This window comes from Trichogramma pretiosum, unplaced genomic scaffold (assembly GCF_000599845.2).
Source record: "Trichogramma pretiosum strain Unisexual culture from Peru unplaced genomic scaffold, Tpre_2.0 scaffold3, whole genome shotgun sequence".
Classification (NCBI taxonomy): domain Eukaryota; kingdom Metazoa; phylum Arthropoda; class Insecta; order Hymenoptera; family Trichogrammatidae; genus Trichogramma; species Trichogramma pretiosum.
Genome location: NW_019641698.1, coordinates 381648 through 400253, shown reverse-complemented (window position 1 = coordinate 400253; position 18606 = coordinate 381648). Strand labels below are relative to the sequence as shown.

Below are 18606 nucleotides of genomic sequence, written 5' to 3'. Positions count from 1 at the left end.
ATGAATATGATTTTTGACATAAAATTTGAATTCCTCATCACATTTTACATAAAAAATCATGTTTCAATCATTTTTTCATATTCACCCTTGGAAAGCAGAATAAAATATGAAAAATCAAATTACAACTCTGATCCAAGAGAGGGGACAGTTGACGCGATATAGCCCATATATAATGGCTAGGATAGGCAAAGTCCCTGATTCGCTGTGTTTACGTTTTCTGCTGGGAAACGAATCGTTTTGTAAGTCGGCGTAGTAGTCGATTTACGTCTTGCCGCGTAAAATCAGTCTTGCTCAAACCGTCAATCGTGTCCGTTGAATCACGACCATACGTATTTGGCGTTCATCAACAGTGCCATTACATTCTGTTTCGTTTTGTAGTTGAGTGTCCGTCGAGCGATTATTAGTGTTATTTATTGTCATTTTCAGGGCCAGCTCAGTGTACAATTGCTTGGAAAAAAGGAGTTATATATTCAACATAAGCGTATTACAGAGCACGCGCCACTTGTTTTCATTCTCATAAATTATCGACGCTCACGTGACCGAGGTTTATAACAAATTCCATAAATCAATGCAAGTCAATTTTATTGAACGCAATCTGTTGGCTCAGAACATGGCCGACGACGAGTATTACCGATCAAAAGCAATGGATATATTTCTCGATGAACTTGGTGGCCAGCAGGAACTTGAAGAAATACTGCAAAAATACGCAGCCACATCGGGTGAAACTATTCGAGAGGAAAGTAAGTCGAATGACCGAATACCACTTAAAAATATCGATGACATCTGGAATAAATTTGACATTTTCAAAACGGATATGTTCGTAGAACAGGAATATGAAGTAATAGATCCTAATTTATTGAGGAGAGCATCGTATGATGGCAAAAGTAGCTCGATGAATTATCAAGCAACCTCGCAAGACGAGCAAAAAGAAATCCAGTGCGATGAACCAAGCTCGACGACGGCCGCGGAAGTGGCAGAACACGATATCCGACGCGAGCCTAATCCAGAAGAGGCAAAGGCAGAGACCCAAAACGAAGAGAACTCGATCAACGAGTCGAACCAAATCGAACCAAGGGCCAAGAAAACAAGGACTGCACCAAATGATCCTCGAATAAAAAGAAAGAAAAAGCGTGATATATTAAAAATATCAAACTCGAAGAATGAGATTAAACCAAATGCTGATGTTTCTCGACCGGAAAAAGCAACCAAGACCGATGTGATACAAAAGCTCAAGATTCATTTGACACGGCGTAAAAGTAGCTCGATAAATTGTCAAACAGTCTCGCAAGGCGAACAAAAAGAGATCCAGTGTGACGAAGCAAGCTCAACGAAGGCCGAGAAAGTGACAGAACAAGATCCCCAACGCGAGTCTACTACAGAAGAAGCAACGGCGGAGACCCAAAACGAAGAGAACTCGATCAACGAGTCGAACCAAATAGAACCAGAGGCTAAGAAATCAAGGACTGAACTAAATAAACCTGCTGAGGTTTCTCGACAGAAAGAAGCAGCCGAGACTGATGTGATGCAAAACCACAAAACCATTTTGACAAGGCGCAAAAGTAGATCGATGGATTGTCAAACATCCTCGCGAGACGAACAAAAAGAAATCCAGTGTGACGAACCAAGCTCGACGAAGGCCGAGAAAGAGACAGAACAAGATCCCCAACGCGAGTCTAGTCCGGAAGAAGCAACGGCGGATACAGAAAGCAAAGAGAACTCGATCAACGAGTCGAACCAAATAGAACCAAGCGCCAAGAAACCAAGGACTGCACTAAATGATCCTCGAATAAAAAGAAACAAAAAGCGTAGGATTGAACCGAATGTGGATGTTTCTCGACAGGAAGAAGCAGTCAAGACTCATGTGATACAAAACCACAAAACGAGTTTAACAAGGCGTAAAAGTAGATCGATGGATTGTCAAACAGCCTCGCAAGACGAGCAAAAAGAGATCCAGTGCGACGAAGCAAGCTCAACGAAGGCCGACAAAGTGACAAAACACGATCCCCAACGCGAGTCTACTACAGAAGAGACAACGGCAGAGACCCAAAACGAAGAGAACTCGATCAACGAGTCGAACCAAATAGAACCAAGGGCTGCACCAAATGATCCTCGAATAAAAAGAAACAAAAAGCGTGAGATTAAACCGAATGCTGATGTTTCTCGACGAGAAAAAGCAGCCGAGACCGATGCGATACAAAACCACAAAACGAGTTTAACAAGGCGTAAAAGTAGATCGATGGATTGTCAAACAGCCTCGCAAGACGAGCAAGAAGAAATTCAGTGTGACGAACCAAACTCGACGAAGGCCGAGAAAGTGACAGAACAAGATCCCCAACGCGAGTCTACTACAGAAGAAGCAACGGCGGAGACCCAAAACGAAGAGAACTCGATCAACGAGTCGAACCAAATAGAACCAGAGGCTAAGAAATCAAGGACTGAACTAAATAAACCTGCTGAGGTTTCTCGACAGGAAGAAGCAGCCGAGACTCATGTGATACAAAACCACAAAACCAGTTTAACAAGGCGTAAAAGTAGATCGATGGATTGTCAAACATCCTCGCGAGACGAACAAAAAGAAATCCAGTGTGACGAACCAAGCTCGACGAAGGCCGAGAAAGAGACAGAACAAGATCCCCAACGCGAGTCTAGTCTGGAAGAAGCAACGGCAAAGACCCAAAACGAAGAGAACTCGATCAACGAGTCGAACCAAATAGAACCAACGGCTGCACCAAATGATCCTCGAATAAAAAGAAACAAAAAGCGTGAGATTAAACCGAATGCTGATGTTTCTCGACGAGAAAAAGCAGCCGAGACCGATGCGATACAAAAGCTCAAGATTCATTTGACACGGCGTAAAAGTAGCTCGATAAATTGTCAAACAGTCTCGCAAGGCGAGCAAAAAGAGATCCATTGGGATGAACCAAGCTCGACGAAGGCCGAGAAAGTGACAGAACAAGATCCCCAACGCGAGTCTACTACAGAAGAAGCAACGGCGGAGACCCAAAACGAAGAGAACTCGATCAACGAGTCGAACCAAATAGAACCAGGGGCTAAGAAATCAAGGACTGAACTAAATAAACATGCTGAGGTTTCTCGAAAGGAAGAAGTAGCCGAGACTGATGTGATGCAAAACCACAAAACCATTTTGACGAGGAGTAAAAGTAGCTCGATGGATTGTCAAACAGCCTCGCAAGACGAGCAAAAAGAGATTCAGTACGATGAACTGAGCTTGACGGCGGATGAGGAAGCGGCAGAACACGATATCCGATGCAAGCCTAGTTTAGAAAAAGCAACGGCAGCGACCCAAAACGAAGAGAACTCGATCAACGAGTCAAACCAAGCAGAAAAACCAACGGCTAAGAAATCGAGGACTGAACTAAATCAACGTGCTGAGGTTTCTCGACGGGAAGAAGCAACCGAGACTGATGTGATACGCGACTCATGCGACGAAGATTTCTCACCGAAAACCAGTTTGAAAAGGCGTAAAAGTAGCTCGATGGATTGTGAAACAGCCTCGCAAGACGAGCAAAAAGAAATTCAGTGTGACGTACCAAGCTCGACGAAGGCCGAGAAAGAGACAGAACAAAGTCCCCAACGCGAGTCTACTACAGAAGAAGCAACGGCAGATACCGAAAGCAAAGAGAACGCGATCAACGAGTCGAACCAAGCAGAACCAAGGACCAAGAAACCAAGAACTGCACCAAATGATCCTCGAATAAAAAGAAACAAAAAGCGTGAGATTGAACCGAATGTTGATGTTTCTCGACAGGAAGAAGCAGTCGAGACTCATGTGATGCAAAACCACAAAACCAGTTTGACAAGGCGTAAAAGTAGATCGATGGTTTGTCAATCAACCTCGCAAGACGAGCAAAAAGAGATTCAGTGCGATGAACTGAGCTTGACGGTGGATGAGGAAGCGGCAGAACACGATATCCGACGCGAGCCTAGTCCAGAAAAAGCAACGGCAGATACCCAGAACAAAGATAACTCGATCAACGGATCGAACCAAATGGAACCAAGGGCCAAGAAACCAAGGACGGCACCAAATGATCCTCGAACAAAAAGAAACCAAAAGCGTGAGATTAAACCGAATGCGGATGTTTCTCGACGGAAAGAAGCAGCCAAGACTCAATTCACTTGCGACAATCGCGGCAGGCCTTACAAACATAACGAACCTTTAAGAAAGCATCTAAGGAGCTCGAAAAATCGTCGAAAGGCCTCGCAAGACGAGCAAAAAGAGATCCAGTATGATGAACCAAGCTCGACGACGACCGAGGAAGTGGCAAAACACGATCCCCAACGTGAGTCTAATCCAGAAGAAGCAACGGCAGATACCGAAAGCAAAGAGAACTCGATCAACGAGTCGAACCAAATAGAACCAACGGCTGCACCAAATGATCCTCGAATAAAAAGAAACAAAAAGCGTGAGATTAAACCGAATGCTGATGTTTCTCGACGAGAAAAAGCAGCCGAGACCGATGCGATACAAAAGCACAAGACTCGTTCGACACGGCGTAAAAGTAGCTCGATGGATTGTCAATCAACCTCGCAAGACGAGCAAAAAGAGATCCATTGGGATGAACCAAGCTCGACGACGGCCGCGGAAGTGGCAGAACAAGATCCCCAACGCGAGTCTACTACAGAAGAAGCAACGGCAGATACCGAAAGCAAAGAGAACTCGATCAACGAGTTGAACCAAATAGAACCAAGAGCCAAGAAACCAAGGACTGCACTAAATGATCCTCGAATAAAAAGATCAAACGCGAAGAATGAGATTAAACCGAATGCTGATGTTTCTCGACGGGAAAAAGCAGCCGAGACCGATGCGATACAAAAGCACAAGACTCGTTCGACACGGCGTAAAAGTAGCTCTGAACTAAATCAACCTGCTGAGGTTTCTCGAGGGGAAAATGCACCCGAGGCTTATTTCATATGCGACCGTTGCAACGCAGCCGTCCAACACCAAAGCAGTTTGGTAAGGCATCGAAAAATGAGTTGCCCACCTGTGAAGCCGCGAAGAAAAAGTAATGGAATGTGAAGCGTGTCGGTGGGCCGAAAAATCGTCTACGGTCAGAAGAGGCGCAACATCGACCAGGATCGTGTACTCTGAACGAGCGACTCGCAAGATCGTGTGTGTTGCTTAGATTGTGTCCCACCGCCGGCTGCTTCGCGGCATAATTGTGACAACCTCCTCAAAGATATTATAAAGTTTGACGAGTTTCTTTGTTCTTCTGCATACTTCTTCTTAAATGTTGACATCCGATTCTTTATTCATTGATAAAATAGAGGCATAATGATTTGATGCATCAGCGCAGTGTCGGAATAGAAAAATAGCCGCCCCCACGCAGACTTTTATTTGCCACTCACGCAATACGAAGAACTTCAATATAAAATTTTGGATTGATAACATTTCTTACCTACATGAGAAAAGGATGAACAAAATACAAGAGCTATTACTGATTTTTAAGAAATGTAGAAAAAATTTTTTGATTTAAATTAAAATATTAAGTGATTTTCACTTTGATTTTTTCTGTAAAAACTCATTGTTCTTATCAATCACGTCAAAATCTTCATCAAAATCTTTCATTTAGTGCATTTTTGATCGAAGTTTATCAAAAATCCAGTATCCCATGAAAAATTTGCCCTTTTCACAGCTTCAAATGAGACTTGAAAAAAATTCTCAACTGTTCGTTATACATAAAGAGCTGCTGGAACCCAACTTAGGCAAAAAATTTACGGAGTGTAGTAATAAGCAGTTCGTTATGAACACTAGAGAGTCAAGTAAAACAATAATATTGACACAATTTTTAATAAAATTTCAGAAAAACATATTTACACATATCTATTCTAGAGTAGTTGGGATCTGAAAAAATATAGTTTGCAACTGAGTTTAAAAACAGGTATCTATGGATTTTTGAAGTATTTTTACCTTAAAAATCGGGATTATCAGTAAGTAGTCGAATTGGTTGCCAACTTTTCTACAAGGGTATATCTGTTTTGTAAATTCATTTTTTTTCGTACTTTTTCCTGTCAAATGAAATGTCGTTATTAGATTTGGATTTATTGCTGCATGTTATGTCGTTGAAACAAAGATATTGAAAAGATTGAACCAACTGTCGGTCGAGATTTCATCAATATTTGTCTCTTGTTTATTGTTCGAATTACTTTCGCCCCGACCGTTTGGGCCCAACGCAGTTTCGATTTCTTAATCTGCATTATCTCTTCAATTTTCATCATGCCACTAAGATAAATTCATTGTAATTATGTTTCTTACCTATGTTACACTTATGGGAAGACATTTAAACGCAAGCCTTATCTCTACTTGCACATTAATTCAGTACATAATGATCGAAAATACAAACATAATACATGCAAAAAGACGTTTACACGAAAGAGGAAACTCGGAGTTAATAATAATTCAGTGCATACTGATCGAAAGCACCTCATAACTGCGATGTATTCGAAAAGTCATTTAAAATTATACTTTACATTTTCAAATTATATACTGAACATAATTTTCTTCCTTATCCATATCATGTGAGAAAAGATACTTTATGCAATAGTATGACGAAAAATGTCTTTTTTCGCACATTTTTTAGTGCGCAAAAAGCGTTTTTGGACACTTATGTGCGGTAAAATGCCCCATTTTGGACACGGGTGTGCGGTAAAACGTCTCATTTAAATGAAAGTACTTTTCGTCTACTATTGCATAAAATTTTGTATGCAACACGTGCCCAGCTTTTTGCGCACAGTGTGCGGAAAAAACACCCACTCGTGCCGGCATAGCCGGCACTCGTGTCTTTTTCCGCACACTCGTGCCCAAAAACGCCTTTTGGGCACTTGTTACATAAATAACTATTTCCGTAAGGGTAATGTCAAAGTCCATATTGTTTGATGCAAAATCGATCTCGTATAAAATGGTAAAATAACATTTTTCGACTTCAGTCTTATAATTTTTAAAAATTGCAATTTATTTCAGTACAATTTAGCGACTCTATTTTACATTTTTTCGCGATTTAATCTAGCTTTTGTATCTGTAAACAGATTTTTTCCTACGGCCTTTTTATTCAAAAGATCACTTTGAAGCCAATCGCAGAGGTTTCTGCAAAGCGAATTCAATAAAAAAATTCTTCGGAGTAAATTAAGAATACGTGTTAAATTTTTTAAAAATGTTCGAACAAATTTTTTTTTTGAAAGATGAGCACGGCTCTCTAATTGGATTTAATTTACTTTATTTCAAACGGTCTACGGAGTAAAACCCTGTTTAGCAAGTCTTTCATTATGCCTGTCTGAAGTACAGCTGCGAAACAAGCGGCGACGCGAGTTTTGGATTCAACCGCTAGATGTCATAATCGAATCCGAACGTGAAAAATTAAAGCCTGGCTTTATATCCCACTGAAATTTAGCAGCCGGCATCGCTTTCACGGCCTATTTGGCTATGATCAAAGTGTAGTATCTGTTCTTATTAGATTGAAATCTAATAGGAGGTCTATATGACCTCTTGAATTTCAAACTGATTTTTGAAACTCGGCAGAGTGTCAGGGGCTTGCTCCGGCTCTGCCATGGGTCTTGTCTGCATTGCATTACCGCAGATAGAGGCCTGATAAACTAATCAACATTAATAAACGTACATTCAATAGTTCACAGCGATTCTGAGTTGCTGCTTGATGAATCGTCGAACCGAGGGCTTTAATGATAAACGCAATTTCGCCAACAGTGTCGAGGTTGCCCGGAGGCTCAAAATGTTTATGCTTTCTCCGGAGTGATAGAAATTCCTGCTACTTTAACTGGCAATTTGTTCACCCTCTAAGATTCAACTTGACATAAAAAATTATAATTAAGAGGGTAGAGATAAACAGTTTTCTAGAGAAATTCACGTATAAAACAATTATTTTAACTTTTTAATCATTCATGTCGAAAAAATCAACTTTAGTCAAATAATGCAAAGAATAAAAAAGTTTCAGATATTTGTCAAAGAATACGTGTGACTCTTCTCATGAATTTTCGAAGACTTTTTAAAAAAGAGAATAACCATTCAGCTGCGGTGAATAAAGGGTCAGACCTACGTTTTATGAAAGCCTTAGGAATAAAAATAGATTGTAGCAGGTCTTTGATGATTAGAGATATCCTTAAAAAATCGAATTATTATTAAATTAAAAGTAAAACAATTAAAACGTTTAAAAATTTTAGATGCGGCTGGAAGACGACATGTAGCTCACGCGCACTGAGTGAATCTGTTTTCCCTTCCAGAGCGGAGCAGACGAATATTTATAATACGTTACGCCGCCCACGCATTTGTCTGAAAAGAAAGTGAATTAGACAGTTTGTAAGCCTATATACACACAAAAGGCTCTAACGTCACATCAAAGTTTAAAATAGCTTAGTTTTAATCGAGCCACGAACTAAGCATTATCAAAGTATAGAGTATTTTTCAATAATCTCAGCTTCATAAACGAGGAAATTCGTTTCTGTCATTGCAATACAGTTGAGATCAAAACATCGACGATACAGGTTAGTTTTTTTCTCTAAATTGTTTACATAATTTTGTCATTTATTAAAGTAGAGGTAAATTTTAGTAAATATAGATATCCGAAATGGCTTTCAAACAAGTGGACAAGTGTAAAATTGCTTTTCTGAAATGTTAGTGACTGTATTATTGGTGATTTTAGGTGTACACAGTGCAAGTGAACATTAAATCAACAAAAATGATTGATAAAGTTTCACAACTTCGCAGTGTACTTCGTGACTTCCCCAGGAGTATGAAGTTCTGTTTTGCTTATGGATCTGGTGTGCTTAAACAAAAAAGTGATCCGTCAAATAATATGTTGGATTTAATCTTTGTTGTTTCTAACCCCTACAATTGGCACGCTGAAAACATGATTAAAAACCGGCATCATTATGCTCAACCTCTCAAGTTATTTGGTCATAAGGCTGTAGCTAGAGTTCAAGAATCTTGGGGAGCTGGAATATATTATAATACCCTTGTCACAACAGCTGAAGGTCGTAACATAAAGTACGGTGTAGTGTCTGAAGTATCTCTAGTCGAAGATCTTTTGGATTGGAACAAGTTGTATTTGGCCGGTAGATTACATAAGCCAGTTGAAGTTATACAAGAGCCTGAAAAAATTTCTCCAATCAGAACGGCTCTTATTCAAAATTTACATTCTGCTGTTCATGTTGCACTGTTGTTATTGCCAGAGCATTTTACAGAAGAACAATTTTTTATGACCATAGCTGGATTGTCTTATCATGGGGACTTTCGTATGATTATTGGTGAAGATAAAGATAAAATAAGTAATATTGTCAAACCACAGATGAAAAATTTTAGGGAACTTTATGCTCCAATATTAAAAAACTTTGATCCTTTTATTGATTTTCCACTTGGAAGTAATGGTGAAATTACTTGTAGACAAGACGTTAGTCCTGTAACAAAAGTACATCATTTTAATCAACTTCCTAAAATTCCTCAAATGATGCTTGTAAAAAATTGGTCTACAGGACCGAGATCACAAGATACAGAGGACTGCTTGCGAGCAATTGCTAATGATCCTGACTCAGACGAACTTTTAAGCCTGTGTCTGAGAAAAATTGTAATGCATTCTAGTTTAACGCAAAGTTTGAAAGGTATAGTTACAGCTGGTTTAGGAAAGTCTATTAGATACAGTGGAAAAAAATTATCCAAAATGATGAGCTCGCTGAAGAATAAAAAATTGTTACCTCCATCAGATTTCAGACTCAAGACGTCAAATGTACAAAAAATTGCTCAAGAGAAAGCACCATTAAAATTATCAAATAGTGACAAGACTTCAGAAAAGCAAGTTTAACTTGAATAATTTGTTATAATAAGTTTAACCAGTAATCAAGTTATTTTGTTGTAGCATGTGATTATAAATAAAGCTCAGTGTTGAGGAATATTACAACTGACTTTCCACATTACATTTGCCTTTTCTGATATACATTGAAGTTTCACATAATAAAACTTACAATAATTATAATAAACCATTATTTAAAATATTTTTTTTTCTTTGACTTTGAAGAAAGATTATATTGATATTGTAAAGCCAGAAAATTAAAAAATTAATACATTTCTATTCTTTCAGAATTCACTGAAAAATGGATTCAGATTCAGGATCAGACTCTGAATGCTATGGTCCAGCATTACCACCCTCGATGCAGAAACTGCCTATCCTGGGTCCACAGCTACCACCGCCAGATTTTCAAAACAAGGATGAATCTGAAGTAAAAGAGGAAATTCAAAAGACACATTCCGAAAGTGAAGATGATGAAGAAGTCTTTGGACCTGTGCCATTGAACCATCCTGCTGCTCAAAGTAGAGTTCAAATTGCACTAGAAAACAGAGCCAAACGAGTGCAGGAAAATTTTAGCAATAAAGTTGAAGATAAAAATAAAAGAGAAGAATGGATGACAGAATTACCAGAAGCACATGCATTAAAACTAGGTTTAGATTCGATAAAACGTAAATTCAGAGCCACTGAAGGCCCAGACATGTCAGATAGATCAATGTGGTCGGATACACCAGCTGATAGATTGAGGAAACAGAGAGAGAAAGAGGAAAATAGATTCGTTCCATCTGAAGAATCCACTAGTAAAAAAGCTAAGAAATCAAAGTCTGAAAAACGCGATCGTGAAGAAGAAAAACGCGAATCGTTACTAGATATGCATTTGAAAAATATGAGCAAAAGCAAAAAGGTAAGAAAAGAAGCTAATACTGTTTAATTAATTGAAAATTGCTTGTTGAAATGGTTTAAAATAATTATTATTATGTTTTTTTACAGAAAATGGAAAAGCAAGCTAAGAGGCTTGGATTATCAACAAGGCGTCCGTTTGATCGAGACGTTGATTTGCAAACTAATGTCTTGGATGGAGAAAAAAAGAAAAAGATTTTTGAAAAAGCTAGTAAATTGAATGATAGATTTACGGTTGGGAAAATGTAATTTATACTGTACATTACTTTGATGTGCTTGTAAATGAATCTGTCACTCCACTTTGGAAATGAGTAAAATGTAAAAAGCATATTGTTCTTTTATGTTTACAACTTTTCTACGCGATCGATAATTTTACCTGTTTAAACGTATGCATTCATATTCCAACAATTTAGTTTATTTTTAAAATTTGTCTACTATTACGATTATGGCAGTAAATTTTTGTACATATGTGTATAGAGAAAATACATTTTGAGTGTTTTCAAAAACATTATTTATTTAATAAATTTGTATACAACATTGTATATACTATATCATTGTATATTACTTTTATTTATAGCTCCTGTCAGCGATTTATCTTTCAAGTTTGAACAAAGCTTACCTTATGACTTACATCTCTTCTCTTGAATAATAGTTATAATAAATTGATAAAAAGTAGTAAAAGAAAAACATTAACAGAACAAGAAAGTACATATAAATTTACAGATTTATTTTACTGTTCTTCATCAATCCTCATAATATTAATTTATTATATTTTTATTTTCCTAACCACATCTATCATTGTAAAATTATAACAAATAAGTTCACGCATTGCGGCATCTTTTTTTTTACGACATCACCCATACAATGAAAAATACGGTTACAAATGTATTAATTTATTGAATGTATCTTGAGTAATCCAAGGATTATTTGATTTGTGACTTGACGTGCTGTATGAATTCATAATAACTCAGTGCATTTTCAAATCTATCCTCGATGAGTCGTTCTGTAAATAGGGTCCTGAAGTGTCCATCGTCACGGATTATCTGTATCGTGGCACTGTAAGGTTTCTCGTCTTGTAGGCCAGCAATGAAATTCCTAAGTCTCACGGATTCGGGCGTATCGAGTTCCGGCAATCCGTACATCTCCTCCGGGATGGCGGCAAAGCTCGCGATACCCAGCGCCTTGTAGCAGAACGACGGGTGCACGTTCTTGCCCACGTAAATGAATATTTGATCTAGCGCGTCGAGCACGAACACGTCCCTGGAGTCGAGCTTCTCGGCGGACAGGTGCAACCTGTCGGTGGTCAGCTGCACTTGCTGCTGGGAGTCGGTGTCGGCCGAGGGACTCATGACGAGATTGTAAACCGCGTAGAGGTCCGGATAGATCAGCTGTATCAGCTGGCAGAGCGGCAACGCCTTGAGCTGGCACATGGCGTAGACGCGGTCGTCGACGCGCGTACTGAGTCCGAATCTGAAGGCCCGGCACTTTAACAGAGCTATTATGTACATTGGCAGGAGCTTGAGATTGTTCGGAGCCATCAGTCCGCCGGCCGGATACTGCTGGAGCAGCTTGTAGGCCGACAAGGCGTCGACGCAGGCGTTGATGAGGGCCTCGCGCGCGTCCGACAGCGAGGACGACATGGACCGGTCGACGGCCATCTTCGAGAGCAGGCCGACGATGCACTGCTGGTCGGCCGAGTGCAGCACGTCCGAGAGCGAGCTCGTGATGGGCAGGCAGAGCGTGTGCACGCGTATCCGGCGCTCGCCCTTGCTCGACGTGTACAACAGAGCGGCTTGGAAGCAGACCGACGTCATCTCCGAGAGATTTTCCTCGATGGCCAGCTGCATGCCGAAGCCGGCGTCGGGATTGACGTTGGGCAGACTAAGCAGATCCGTGGAGCGCACGAAGAAGTTGCCGTGGAACGCGTGTATGCTGAGGCCGCGAGTGCAGCGAATCCTCATGACGGCCTCGAGGCCGATCTTGCGATTCAGGTAGCGCCTGAACATCTTGTCCAGGGCCTCGACGTGCTGCAGCTTGCCTGCCTGGAAGAGGGGCAGGTTGTAAATGCAGCCGCCGGAGAACTTGCACATGCCCGAGAGCGAGGCGAGATCGGTGTACTGGCAGTTCAGCATGAACAGGTCGACGGCTATCTGCTGGCCGCTGCAGTCCAGGGCGAACCTCTTGTAGAAGTCCGTGGCCGGATTGAGATTCGGCACGTCCTTCTGGGTGCGCGTGGCCGGATCCTCGCGGGGCTTGAGGCAGCCCGGCCCGACGTTCGGAAGGCACACTTGGAACACGGTGACGCGGCCGCCCGTGGGCGAGGCCAGCTTGTAGGCGGCCTGGAGCGCGGCGCCGAGGGCGCAGTCGGTGTCGTAGCCGTCGCTGAACATGTTCGGCAGCAGAGCCAGCAGATCCTTGACGAGATCCGCGCGCTCCCGCAGATTCACCAGGAGATTGTCGGGACAGGGCAGGAACACCTCGTCGACGTCGAGCATGATCATGTGATGGGGCTGCGACACGTTCTCGGGCATGCCGAAGAAGTGCACGGCGGAGTTGACGCCGATGATGCCGATCTGGGTCCGACTGTCGCCCGGCAGATTCGACATCTCCTCCTGCAGTATTCTGCAGACCACGCTGAGGTAGCCGCTGTCGCAGGCGAGCTTCGACACGTCCAGGATGAAGATGTAGACGGCGGGCGGCGGCGGTCGCAGCATGTACTCGCCCGGGGCGATGAACTCGATGGTGCTGGAGCGCACCTCGGGCCGCCTGGTGGGATCGCCGTAGGCCTTGGTCGCCGGATCGTAGAGGAACTCCTCGGGCAGCTCGTTGATCTTGAAGCACAGATTGCATCGCCAGCGCTTCGAGTCCATGAAGAAGACGAACGGATTGATGTAGGTGCGGCAGGATCGGCAGCGCACTATCGTCACCGACTGGATCACCGGCAGGTGATTCAGGTCCTTGAACGGATGTATGAGGATGCCCAGCGGCAGCCGCGACTTCTGCAGCAGCGAATTGGAATCGGGAATCTTCGTCAGCGTGCACCTGAACAGATCCGGGTCGCAGTTGAGCGAGTCCAGCTGGTCCTGGTGCAGCTTGATCGGTGGTGGCTCGATCCTGCCGGGCGGCAGGACGTTTCTGCTCTGCAGCAGGTCGACCGCCTCCATTCCCCAGATCTGATTGAAGCCGGCTCGCGTGACCGACAGATTTTGCTGATTCGCCATTTGATGACCAGCGGTGGTCGGAGGCATGCCCGGATACGGTTGCTGTCCGGGTGGAGGTCTCGTGTCCAGTGGCTGCTGATTGAGCGTGGAATTCGGCGCATAGCCCATCGGTGGCATGGACGTAGGCGCACTGTAACCTTGGGAAGACGGGGGTCCTCTTCTCCAATCTATTTGAAAAAAAAAGAAAATGTTCGAGCATTGAATGGATGCGATAGAATTTCGAGACTTTTTAAAATTATTCATTGAGCGCGTTGATCTAGTTCAAAATAGATTTTTTTTTTGTTGAAATGGCCGAACGGTAAGTTATGCAGAATAGGCTAAATAGTACCCGAAACAAGGTCAGCGGAGTAGTCTCGAGTCATATACCGTAATAAAGCCGAGTAAGACCGGAGCCGAGAGGTGTAAATTTAGCCCGTAAGCTGTGCAACCCCGACCACGGTCGACCATGAACTTCCCACCGAAATTCAGCTTAATTTTCAAGCTAAGAATAAATCTGAAAACACGCGGATTGTTCCGGTCTCCGATTCGGCTTAATATTACCGTTTCGATGTGCGGTAGGCATTTAAATTTTTGATCATTCATTCATCGATTGAATTTTTTTTTTGGTAAAAAAAAATGCAATTTCATCATCGATCTATATTCGAAATTTCATGTAATAGCCGAAACGATAATCGGCGCGTATTTGCAAAAAATGTTTTAGTCGAATGAAGCGTCGAGCTAACTAGGTGAGCGCTTATCGACGCGTAGCGAGCGCGCGCGATGATTTATCTTGTCGAAAAAAAAAAACCAGCAGTGCAAAATTTATCGAACTCGAGTTGAAAAAACAATATTTGGACGATTATTAATTTTATCGAATTTTCTTACGTCCACACGGAGCACGCGAGGCCGAGCTACGAATTTGTAAATCCTAGCCTACATACATTTTTCGTGATACGTAATAACGAGGATACCGGTAATGAAGTAACGCGGCATTGAATTCATCCATGTATAATGAATAAAATCGAGCTAATTTACTGACACACATGTCTCTCGTAAGTGGGACATAATATATCACGGTATACGCGCTACTCAAAACCTCGTCGGTCGATATCGATCAAATCGCGAAAAGTCCGCTGCTATAATACGAGTCGCGCCGCGCGTCGGAAGAGAGGCACCACAGCACAGCGGCGGAGGAGCTCTAATCTAATCTGCAGCCGAGACGTTTTATTTCGTTGCGAAGCGAGCGGCGACGGCGAATAATAATTAACCGTTTGGCAAAACCGGTATTTCCTCGAGCGACGGGAATCTGCAATTTTACGAATAGAGAAGAAAAAAAAAACTGCCGTCGACCACGATGGAAGAGACTAGAGAGAGAGTTTACGACAGCCGTAGATGTATAGTGCATCATATATGCCTACCTTGCTGCTGGCCGCTCGGTCCCGAAAGATTGACATTCTGAAACTGATGAGTCAGCTGTTGAGTCGCGTTGCTGTTGTTGTAAGCCTGCTGCTGCGACTGCGCCGTGTTCATCGGCGGCAGCGGTCCTCTGTTCATGGACATGGTCGCGGACGTGGGTGGCATCGGCCCGCTACTGGCCTGAGACGTCTGATTATGATGATGCGGATGCTGCTGATGACGATGATGCTGGGCATGATTCTGTGGTCCAAAATTATTATTGCTCGCGAAAGGAGGAGGCGGTGGGCCCGATTGCTGTTGCTCCGGCCTCGTCAATGGGGTACTACTCATCATCGGCGGTTTATTCGCGGGTGGCAGTTGTTGTGGCTGTGTCGACGAGTAGCTGTAGGCCATCGGTGGCTTGTTACTGCTACTGCTACTGCTAATCTGCTGCTGCTGCTGCTGCAGGGACGAGGGCGTCGTAGCGTTGACCTGTGGAGGAGCTACGCTCGTGGCTGCTGCTGCTGGCATCGGAGGTCTGCCGCTCATCGGCGGTGGACTCGTCATCGGCGAGCTTCTATTTACAGATCCTATCGTCGACGTCGGTGGCATGGAACTGCTGTTGACGTAATTTGGCACCGTTTGGGCACTCCTGTTTGGCTGCTGCTGCATCGAAGGCAGGAAAGCACTGGTCGCGGGCGTGAGCGGTGAAGATATCGGACTGCCGTGATTCACGAGCGGCCGATGCCCGCTGTTGAATTGTTGCTGTTGAAGCTGTGGAGGAGCAGCAGCAGCGGGCGTCGAGGAGGGCCCGTTGCTCGTCATCATGGGTGGCACAGTACGATTGTACTGAGACGTGGGAGGAGGAGGCACGGGGCTGCTGTTGATCATCGGCGACGACCTCGTGGCCGCTGGCTGCTGATTGTACTGTAGCTGCTGCTGCTGCTGCTGCGAAGCGGCGGAATTGGCATTGTTGATATGGCTTTGTTGAGGAGGTGGGTAGCTCTGATGATTCGCAGGCGCGGCTACGTTCGTGGGTCCAGCACGAAGATTGGACTGTAGCTGCTGCTGCAGGGGTGGGCCCCGACTCGTCGGGGTCGTTTGCCCATTGCTGCTTGGCGGCACTGGGCTGGCACTGACGGGCGAGGGTACACTACTACTACTACCACCGACTTTGCTGGGCAGTAATCCGGTGGTCACTGGGAAAATCGACCGCTGCTGCTGCTGCTGCTGTCCGATCGTCGCTGCACCACTGCCGCCGTTGATCGTCGTCGCTGCTGCGGTGGGTGGGGGATACATGCGAGCGGTCGGCGCTGCCGCGGACGTAGCCGTGGCCTGCCAATGATGATGTTGTTGTTGTTGACTCGTCGGTTGCAGCTGCGGCTGTAACTGTGGCTGTGTCTGTGGCTGTGTCTGTAGCTGTGCTCCAACGACGTCACCCGCAACTGCCGTCGCCGATGGCTGCTCGTCGACGCGATTCATCGTTGTACGGGATTTTTCGCCTTCCCCGGGCGCGAAACTTCTTTCTTGCTGTGACTATCGTCTAGAGTATGGTCGGGGCCGCACGGCGGAGATGAACGAAGCTCGAGGTTATCTGCCAGGACAGCTGGTCTGGAATCAAGTACAAAAGTTTACAATTTTTGACACGCGAAAAAAAGCTTTCTGCTCGCACGCTCGCTCGTACATTACATTACACTACGTAGGCGTAACTAAAGAGTATATATTTACCTTCATTAAAATCCGCGCAGTCGACGACGTGAGACGACGATCATCAGCAGTTGCATTATTGCGCTCGTACGTGGAGGAGGCGGCAGCGAAGAGGCGAGGAATTTTATTGGAATTCATGTATATCGCCGCGCACCGCCACCAATTGTACAGCACCACTACTCATGTACGTATTAAATCGGTGAGTATCGGGGAAGCAGTCGTCGTCACTCGTAGTCGTTGTCGATGCTGCCTGGGCTCTTCTTGCGTTTACACTTAGTCATACAATATGTGCGCGTTTGTGTGTGTATTATATAGAGACATGTATACATACACACGAGATACACACGTTCACTACAACGTTAGAGAAACATGCAGCACAATTGTAACGTATCAAGAAGTTGATACGACGATGACTCGTATTCGAGTATATGTGTATATGAAGAGAGAAAGAGAGAGACAGAAGCAGACTGCAGTATTATTATTCAAATGCGGGCTCTATCGAGGTAGTACTGCTGGCCGAGCCGTCAATCGCGACCAATTACTAATGGATCAATTAGTATTACGAGGCGATATAAATCTTTCTCTCTCTCTATCTACGTGCGCTGCATATGGCTCAACGAGCTATCAAACTTTCTTCTTTCTCTCGTTGCCGCTGCTGCTGCTCATTATTCGCCTTTTTCTTTCTTTTATTCACGACACAAGAGTCGAGAGCTAGCTAGAGACTGTGACTTGCTCGCTCGAGCTCCGCTAAAACTACACTGTGGGCTCGCGGGAGTGAACTTTAACCTCAAAAGGTGTGTCCCCCCGTACGGTCGGACTCGTATCTCTCAACTATGTGTACGACGTGTATGTACAGTATACACGCCAATTCCGACGCGTTGCTATCTAGCCTCTGCTGCCAGCTCTGCGTGCTGACTGCGTATAAGAGCACCACTACCACTGCTGCTGCTGCTGATTCTTCCGAAAGCGCGTCGCGTTTTTATTATACACGCACACACGCACGCATAGACACGAGACAGCCACGCACCAGGCACCACTGTAACTACTGACTCGCGGAATCGGCAAATCTCTATCTATACTACTACTACTGGCTCCGCTAGTTTAACCTTTATTTTGTCTGCCCAATGGAGGACACCTGACTGACTGCACAGCAGCCTGCAATGCCTCTGCCGTGCAAAACTCGCCAACTTGTGTGTGCAGTGCAGCAGCAGATTATGCCTCGCGCGCGCGCAGCAGCACACCGCGGCAGCACTCCGTAACGATGCTTCGCGCAGTGTCTGTGCTGTCTCGTGTGTATAGATATACGTATTAGCGGCACGTCACTCGCTTAGCTGCTGTCTTGTCTTAGTAGCTTACTTATGCGCGGCGATCGCAATTTGTATTGTAATGACTGGCAACTGCACTGGTCATCGATGCCTACTGCACGTCATAAAGACTCGCGCGGAACTGCTGCTACCGTCCGTCTCTCTTTTATTTCGAGACTCGGGTGACAAAACCGCACATTCGCGCGCATAATTCACATATACGACAAAGTCATATAATCATTATCGCTCGCTGTGAGATATCAGCTTTCCGAAGCCCGTAAAAAAAAAAAAAAA

The 18606-nt window shown here is 44.0% G+C and overlaps 3 protein-coding genes and 1 non-coding gene across 7 annotated transcripts; 3 read left to right on the top strand and 1 right to left on the bottom strand.

Annotated features, from left to right (window-relative positions):
• The first annotated feature begins 282 nt into the window (after positions 1-282).
• On the top strand, positions 283-5555 carry LOC106652952 (muscle M-line assembly protein unc-89-like). Its single transcript, XM_014372159.2, has 2 exons — positions 283-740; positions 825-5555. Exons 1-2 carry the CDS (start codon positions 569-571, stop codon positions 5036-5038), a joined length of 4386 nt encoding a protein of 1461 aa, XP_014227645.2. The 5' UTR covers positions 283-568; the 3' UTR covers positions 5039-5555.
• Positions 5556-7414: 1859 nt separating this feature from the next.
• Positions 7415-7609, top strand: LOC111694405. The gene has a single exon (XR_002763625.1). It is a non-coding gene; the product is annotated as a U2 spliceosomal RNA (small nuclear RNA).
• A 678-nt stretch (positions 7610-8287) lies between these two features.
• LOC106652953 (phosphatidate cytidylyltransferase, mitochondrial-like) lies at positions 8288-11169 on the top strand. Of its 3 annotated transcripts, none has more exons than XM_014372161.2 (3): positions 8288-8511; positions 10101-10710; positions 10797-11169. In XM_014372161.2, the coding sequence occupies exons 2-3, from the start codon at positions 10114-10116 to the stop codon at positions 10953-10955; spliced, it is 756 nt and encodes a 251-aa protein (XP_014227647.1). In that variant the 5' UTR covers positions 8288-8511; positions 10101-10113; the 3' UTR covers positions 10956-11169. The 3 variants fall into 3 exon arrangements, with proteins under 3 accessions (XP_014227647.1, XP_014227646.2, XP_014227649.1); XM_014372160.2 differs by lacking the exon at positions 10797-11169 and adding an exon at positions 8577-9814 and having other exon boundaries at positions 10101-10194; XM_014372163.2 differs by lacking the exon at positions 8288-8511 and adding an exon at positions 9742-9814 and having other exon boundaries at positions 10797-10955.
• A 363-nt stretch (positions 11170-11532) lies between these two features.
• LOC106652949 (protein transport protein Sec24A) lies at positions 11533-18225 on the bottom strand. Of its 2 annotated transcripts, XM_023462483.1 has the most exons (4): positions 17030-18225; positions 16374-16912; positions 15325-16250; positions 11533-14094 (listed from the first exon to the last, which is right to left on the bottom strand). In XM_023462483.1, the coding sequence occupies exons 2-4, from the start codon at positions 16781-16783 to the stop codon at positions 11630-11632; spliced, it is 3801 nt and encodes a 1266-aa protein (XP_023318251.1). In that variant the 5' UTR covers positions 16784-16912; positions 17030-18225; the 3' UTR covers positions 11533-11629. The 2 variants fall into 2 exon arrangements, with proteins under 2 accessions (XP_023318251.1, XP_014227638.1); XM_014372152.2 differs by having other exon boundaries at positions 15325-16912; positions 17030-18223.
• Between the last annotated feature and the right edge of the window lie 381 nt (positions 18226-18606).